Below are 8,575 nucleotides of genomic sequence, written 5' to 3' on the forward strand. Positions count from 1 at the left end.
ATAATAAGAATTGAACCTCAATTTTACTAACCAATTGTTGATTCTTGCACCGGATCCTATGCTACAATGGTATGCAGGTAGACTCAATCAATCAATCAATCAATCATACCCAGTAAAATCCCACCGACAGCAGAGCTATAGGTAGGGTCTGGGGAGGGTGGGATGTAGGCACACCGTACCTCTATTCAAAGGAATAAAGAGGTGGCTTCCAGAGAGACCCTCGGCTCTAAGAACATGTGTATGAAGCAAAAAAAGGAAATCAAAGTTTAACAGTTATATAAAAAACTACTACTAATTATAATAATATTAATAAAAAGGTCACAGTTTAACCGCAATATAAAAGCTAATAATAATAATAATAAAGTATGTAAGGGAAATACCATTATGGTATGTGACCTAAATAAGTAGGTAGACTCAAATTCAAACAATCTGCAAGAATCATGATTTTTAGTTTTTACACGAAACATGTCAAAATAATCTCCCATAATATGTTCAGACATTATATATTCCAGAAACGAAAGGAGAATGTGAGTTTTAGTTAACATACCAGCTTTAAAAACATTTTTCTGAGATCAAATAGGTCACACTTCAAATAGATGATGTATTTAGATTCTGCCCAATTTAAGAAAACCCAATCAAATAGGTCACACTTCAAATAGATCTAATTGGGGATTTCATGATAAACATGCATCTTTTAGAACAATCATACCTATTATGGATGACGGAGACAAAAGGGACTGGATAATCGTTGACCAGCAGCAACCATCGCAGCTGTTAATTGCCACCGCCATCGTCATCACAAACAATCGAACTAAAATTCCTCGACAATCGAACTAAAATTCACCAGATAAAACCCGACCCCCACGCCCCGCCAAACGGCACGACAGCGAGGAGCCAGTAAAACCGGGTGAGATCATGACTCGAACCCTGACAAGTCAGGGTCATCCCTCATATCTCCCATAAGTTGGTGGTAGTGAGGTTTGATCCCTCTATCTCTCACTTGTAAAGTGAGTGCTCTACCATTGAGCCACAACCAACTTGATTCTCTTTTATTATATTCGAGATATCAAAAATCATATTTACATCTTTCAACTCGACAAGTTTGATTTGTTATTTTCAGAAGCTATATCTAGCAACTTTGTTAGGACCAGTCGAATCATAATCCTTGACGAGATTTTACAACTTTTTTATTTTAAACAGCTAAGGTGTGGTTTGTCTTTTAAGAGACAAAAATATATGTAGACCGTGAACCACATTTGCAGACTTCTGTAAAAAAAGAGGTGGACAAAAGGACTACAGTCTATAATAAGAACGTTGTATATTTTTTAACTTTTGTAAACTGCTAAAATAAATGAATTTCAATTTCATCACGAGAAAATTTAATGAATAAAAAATTCAAAAGCTGTTATCGTTTTAATCTCATCACCAGTTTAATTTCACTTACTGTCAATGTTGGAGTTTGGTTGAGACGACGAGCAGTGGCGGAGACCGGAGAGCAACTGGGACGAGGAAGGATACATTAGATTTATGCCTCGATTGTAGGATTCTGACACTGAACTAGGTGCTGTGAGGGTGGTAGCTAGAAAACAAACACTATGAAGAAGCTCATTTCTACACGATAAGAAAAAAACTTACACAAAACTTTTTAAAAAAACAAAACCACTAAATATTGTACATTATAGAGATTGAACCACATATTGAAAGTTAACATCTCATTCTATATTTTAATCAGCTTACCACATGAGAGTGGAGATTTTAACTTTTAAGACTACTTTTTTTACTTGTCTCGTTCTCAAAAGCAACTATTTAAAAATTCAATAACTTTTTAATTAAAAAAAAATGATGGTAACACACGAGCGTCCAAACCCGTGTGCCCTACCTGCTGATTACCGGAAATATGCTAATTACTGTCACCAAACATTAACGGAAACCATACAAGTTTATAGATCTACAGTAACATTTTTATACCATGAATTTGGAAGCCAAAGTCTCAACAAAAAAATCCTACAAAATGCGATTACAGGAACAATAGAAGAAACATTATTTCCCTAAATGTTGCAAAAAAAGCATACAACAGACGTATTTCCACTCCAAACGACGTCGTTTCAGCCGCTCGATTGCCAGAAACAAGTTGCATGTTACATATCGATTATACGGTTATTATTCAGCCGGTGGCGGAAGGTTCAGATCGATTCCGACCGATGACGGTTTCAAATCAACGACGGACGATGAATTCGAGTCATCGCTCTGTGCAACGCTCACCGATTGCCGGAAACCAGCCGCCGGTTGGTTGTAGTGAGGCTGAGCCTGACCGGAAAGGAATATTCCGTCGTAATAGAACACCTGGTTCGACTGCGGCGAGTAAAACACCGTAACCGGAGGATAACGGAACATATTATTGTTTTGACGTAACGGAAACTGAACGGCAGACGGAGGAGCATTCACGCCGTTAGACGACAGTTTCAGTTTCAGATCTACCGATTCTGCATCTCGACTCGTCGTCGACTCAACGGTACTCCCTTGACTCACTAAACTCGTACTCTGTTGACTCGTTTTCTTATATAACTCATTGGTTTCACACACCAACGGGAAATTAGTTTTCGCTTTCGCACCACGAAACTCACGCGCCGCCGCGTCGTAAGCGCGTGCGGCCTCCTCCGCCGTGTCGAACGTCCCTAGCCACACTCGGCTCTTCTTGCCGGGATCTCGTATCTCGGCGGCGTACCTCCCCCATGGCCGCTTCCGTACGCCTCTAAAATGTGGCTCCTTAACTTGGAACCCGTTGCTGCCGTTAAGTTTAACGGCAACAGGCGTCCTATTGCTAGGAGACATACTAATAAGATATAAAATTAATTAGTGGAAAGGATAATAGTAATAATAATAATAATAATAAGTGGTTGTTTGAAGAGATGATGAAATGAGGGGTTGGTTTTATAGGGTTGATGAGAGGAGAACCGGTCAACTGACGGAGCGTAGATGGGGGGCAGCCGCCCATAAAGAGGGGCTTACGTGGCATGGCGGCATTATTTTTCTGGTTTTTATTTATTTAGTTTTAAGTTATAAAAGTTATTATATACGTATTGGTATTTAATATTGTTGTCTGAAGTGAAAGACGTAACGCGGAATGGGTGGGTGTTATTAGGCCGAGGGGTGCGGAGCGCTAGGAGGGGCGCGAGAAGGCGTTCGATAGCGCCCCGGGGCGCGAGAGCCACACCACCGGGGCGCGAGAGGGGCGCGAGAGGGGCGCGAGAGCGGAAAACGAGGCAGGCGCAAGGGAGGTAGCGCTCGTGACCGGCTTTGGGAAGAGTGAATTGAGCCGTTGGGCTCTTGGATAAATAAAAAAAAAAAAAATTTTCTTCTGGGCATATAACATATTGTTGTTTGTTATTGTAATCATATTTTCCGGTGAAGTTTTCTGGGCTAAACGAACCGGCTTTGTTTCCATCTTTTCCGGTGAAGTTGGCTCTTCAAGCTCCGTTCACGGTGGTGGTGGTTCAGTGCAGCCGAGGGTTGCAAATGAGTCTGAAATTGGACCGGAGTCAAATAATAATAATAATAATAGTAATGAGAGTGAACCCATTTTACAAGAAAGAGGTGAAGATCATGGAACTGGTAATGCTGGTGGTCCAGTTATTATGGAGAATAATAATAAGAAAGATGATGAAGAAAAAATTTTCACCAATTATCAATCTCTATATATATCACTTACATATATCAAAAATATATACTCACTAATACATAGCACACCCAAAACCATTCTCACACACCACACCCAAAACCCAAAATCACCCTATATTCGAAACCTAGATTCAGATTACAGTTACGACGATTTATGGTCGGCACCGGACCAACCGATATTTTATTCGGGGTCGCAACAATCATCCGGCTTTCAACCATCCAACATACAATTTTTTTTTATATATTAATGTGTTTTTTTAATTAATGTGTGTTTGTTTAAATAATTACTAGTTTTTTTAATAATACGTTTTTTTAATACATTTATAAAAAAATTAAAAAATAAACCGCTCGCGCCCCCTCTCGCGCCCCTCCACACCATGCCCCGGGGCGCTATCACCACTACCAATACCCATCTAATCAAGTTTCTCTCTCTGCCACACGTCACAATATTATTGGATGGCGCCCCCACTCACGCCCCCTCTCGCGCCCCCCACACCCCTCAGCCTTACCCCACGCGCTATTTAGGGTCTAGTGATTCCAAAACTCCTCTTTTGACTAATTAAATGCTTTTAGATTTAGAGGTTACACTCTGACGGTTTGGAATATATATTGTTGTTTTTAGTTAAAATATTTGTAGTTATAAAGACTCACCTTAGGTGTTAATGTCTAGTCAAAGTTATGGTGTTTTTTATAAAAACATAGTGTAGTCATAAGGCTCTCACCCCAAGCGTTATGAATCACATGACGCTCAGTCACTATTATTTTTTTTTGTTTTTTTAAATAATAATAATAATATTGAAGCCATAGAATGAAGAATAATAATAATATAGCAGCAGCAGTGAAGAATAACAATAAATAATAATAATAAGAATCATCATCATCTTCTCTCACCCATTGGAATAAACCGCCGGAAAGCATGTCGTGATTCCATGGCGATTATTTCCAACAACACGGGACGGTTAATCTCATCCATCCCTCTGATCAACACCACCACCCCCACCCCCACCCCCACAAAACCCTTACCGGTCACCATTCACCGGAATCCGGCGACCTGACTTCATTTTTCAACACCACAAAACCCTTCGTTCAAACAGTTTAATGGTAACATTCTTTACTCGTGCCATTCAAGCGCTATACAAAAAACACCGGACAAAAAGAATATACCCAAAACGCCCCGGGGGGCGGTGTGCCCCTGGCGTTTTCCACCAAAACGCCGGCCATAAGGCCCGACTACGCATGGTCTTGTATATAATTTATTTTATTGTGAACTTGGTTTCATATCCATTTCCAATACCTATTTCTAAGTTCTAAATAATTATTACTAGTGTTCTAACTTTTTATACAATTTCACGTTTTTTTTTTTTTATTATTAACTTTTATTTATTTCTACTGATGAAACACAGATATTACATCAATATAGCAGGTAGGCGGGCAACAAGCTGCGCCGCCACCCCTTTCTGAATTGCAAACCCTAACCTGCTATAAATTATGCTGAATTACCATACATACTCTTAGTCACCATAAATAATAAAAATATCTAACTCAGACATCCTGGTGCATAGCCAAAAATGTTAGTAAAAATGGAGGCACTTATGATTTCGCTTATCACTCTCATCAAGCATCCCTCTTTTATTCTTTACATGATTCATGCTGGAGGTATAACCGACAATGCTTTACCTTGGGTATGTTGTCTTTGAAAATCCTTAATCACACTTCAAATGGTTCGAATAAGCATGTCATCCTGTCAAATACATGTGGCCATGTCGTCATTGACTTGTGGGTGGTGGGATGGAGTGGTGGTGATCGTACCTGGTAAGAGATGGCGACAACGATCATAATATGGTCTGTGGTGATAGTGGTTATATCAACAACAATCGATAGGTGATGGTGGACGGCGCTAGCCTGCCTCCAATTGTTGTGTGAGTTAGCAGGTGATCCATTTTAATATAATCTATTAAGCCCTTTAATACAATAAATGACCATAATCACATTTTTTTCAATATGGTATTTGACATTCTTCTTTGGTTTTATACATACTACAATATCATAGTACATTTAACTAGGGGTGAGCAAAAATTAACCACTAATCAAAATTAATCCAAATCTTCCCCAAACTGAATTAACTGATAACCAAGATTAATCTATATGGTTAAAGTTAAGGTTATTTGATTACCGATTAATCAGTTATAGTTAGGGGCCTTCGATAATTGAACATTAACCTAACCGAAAAGATTTAATATATGCTAGTCAAGATGAATATGTGTTTATATGTAAATATGCATATGTGCAGGTTGGGTATGCCATATATATGTGTATATATTGTAACGAAAAGCCTTGTATAATATTTCTATATGTGTATAACATTCATACAATTCTCATTTGATGTCACGGATTCTTTTTACATGTTAATCTAGTTTAAATTCTTGTTCAAACTTGATTTGGTTAATTAATTAAAACGGAATCATAACTGAGATTTGTAACAGATTAACCAAAACCAAAGTTCAGTTATGGTCATGCTTAATTAAATACCACAACTAAAGCTAACGAATATGGATGTAGTTAAGAACATTAATTTACCGGACCGCAACTTACACACCCCTACCTTCAACAATGTCCATAAGACCGTGTTCGTGAGGCTTTTGGCAACTTGAGAACAACGTGAATGGGGCATTTTTGGTGCCCTCATACGTGTGGGGGGACGTGGTTGAAGGGGATGGTGGTGCCCTCATCTTTGGGGCACTATATACAATACAAAAACCACACTGTGAGTAGTACTATGCCAATCAAATTATACTATGCAGGTTCAGGGCCGGCCCTAGGGTCATTAAAATCAAGCAAGGGCTTTAGGCCTCCACTCGATAAAGGCCTCCGTATCGACAAAAAAATAAAAATTAAAAAATAACTATATATAGATATATAAATAAATGGGTGAAATAGGTGATAGACTGTTGACTGGTCCATTGGTAAGGATTCATGATGCTTAATGCAAGATCAAGTGTTCGAGATATTGGGTTAACTCTTTTTATATTCTTTTTTGTAAGCTCAGGAAACCCTTTTCTGACTTTTTTTAAATACACAACCCTATTTGTCTATTTACACTTTCTAACTTTGAATTTGAAGATTATAGGAAGTAGCAACATTATTAAGAATTATTCATTATCGGGTATTTGAGTTCCTGTAGCATGATATGAACAATTTGAACATGGCACATGTATTTGACATATGAAAGAAATCGTTTTATAATTTCTGATCACATTTCACGTACAACATCTTTTTAAACATACACAATTAACTATCTTCGCATCTTCTTGTAACGACAAATTTGTTCATCGGTTAATTAAAAATTGTCATAAAAGGCCCCCAAATCTTATTTCGCTTTTGGTCTCCAGTATCATTGAGCCGGCCCTATGCAGGTTTTTTGACAGTAGCAGTAGCAGTTATTATTATTATTTGTAAAATTTCAATTTCACCACTTATACTATAAATAAGTGCATCTTTAACCTATTTAATTTGTAATAATTCTATTTTTTTTCTAGTAACTTATATTTGTTAACTTAAGGGAAAAAAACACGGTTGTGATTAATTTTAATCTCAATACTTTGATATATAAATATTATAAAAACGGAATTGTATTAGAAAAAGGCCTAGTATCTTATACTATGACGATCAATGAAAAATGAGCGTTGATACCCTGTTGGGCATATCACGACTTTATTTTTGTGGTTACACATGAAACAAGTTTTTGTGTAATCAAATTGTTGTAAATTAACCATTTTTTTATTTTGTGATACACATAATTATTTACTAGAACTGATACTGCTCAAATAACATCAATATTGGTACCGGTATTCACTTTTATTATTTTTGGTACCATAACGATACCATACTGCAAGTCTACAACGTACCTTTGAAACTCTCAACTTTAAATCTGTAAACTTTATTTAATTACATTTATAATATTCTAAACATTATTGTATATTATATGCACTCGCTTACACGCATTTACTAAAAAAAATTTAAAGTCATTCTTATTTTGACGGGGGTAAGAAGGTGGTTTAAGTGTAAATTAGAAGTTTATTAGTTCAAAATCTATAGAATGCAAAAATTTAACCATTCAAAAAAAAAGAAAAAAAAAATACTATACTTTTAAAATTTTAAATTTTCAAATGCTTATCTAACATCTAACAATCTAACAATACTAATAAACAAAAATACTAAATGTTGATGTGTCATAACCAAATTCATTATACTTTCTAATCTTTAATCTCCTTAATCCAAGCTACCCATGGATTATGGGTTCCATTTATATGACCCATGGATATTAACCAGATATATTATTGACTTTAATTTAAATAATGTAATTTACGTTTACCATCACAATCCAGTTAGGGTTTTAGTATCTCGATCTTCTCTTGTGTTCACTCTACGATTTCATCCGTCTAACGATTCACCAGGTAACGATTAGTATTATCTAATTTAATGATATCATCTACTTTCTTATAATGATTGAATCTAGGTTTTCAATTTGATTCAGTATCAAATTTATTGATTCAGTTTTGTCAATTTATTGATTCGTATCATATAATATAGATTCGTATTATCAATTTTAATGATATCATCTTTCTTATTTTTTCAGTTTATTGATTCTTAGTTCTTCATCAAATATCACGGATTCACGACTGATTCTTATTCCATTCTCACAAAAGCCATTGGATTGTCTTTCTTGCTCTACAATCTGAAATGGGTGTCATAGTTATCCAGGTAATCTTCCTATACAATTGTTAATCATCAGATGATTTTCGTTTATTTCATTTGGTTCTGATTTTGATTGATTAAATGTTTGATGTTTGATTTCGAAAATGTATGCATAGTGAATATCTATCAATTTATGATAGTT

The 8,575-nt window shown here is 36.4% G+C and overlaps 1 protein-coding gene across 1 annotated transcript; it reads right to left on the bottom strand.

Annotated features, from left to right (window-relative positions):
* Positions 1–2,046: 2,046 nt before the first annotated feature.
* Positions 2,047–2,884, bottom strand: LOC143593935 (ethylene-responsive transcription factor 4-like). The gene is made up of 2 exons (XM_077073396.1): positions 2,129–2,884; positions 2,047–2,088 (listed from the first exon to the last, which is right to left on the bottom strand). The coding sequence occupies exon 1, from the start codon at positions 2,830–2,832 to the stop codon at positions 2,161–2,163; it is 672 nt and encodes a 223-aa protein (XP_076929511.1). The 5' UTR covers positions 2,833–2,884; the 3' UTR covers positions 2,047–2,088; positions 2,129–2,160.
* Between the last annotated feature and the right edge of the window lie 5,691 nt (positions 2,885–8,575).

This window comes from Bidens hawaiensis, unplaced genomic scaffold, assembly GCF_021521415.1.
Source record: "Bidens hawaiensis isolate Kalapana, Puna unplaced genomic scaffold, B.hawaiensis_p1.1 tig00042936_1, whole genome shotgun sequence".
Taxonomy (NCBI): domain Eukaryota; kingdom Viridiplantae; phylum Streptophyta; class Magnoliopsida; order Asterales; family Asteraceae; genus Bidens; species Bidens hawaiensis.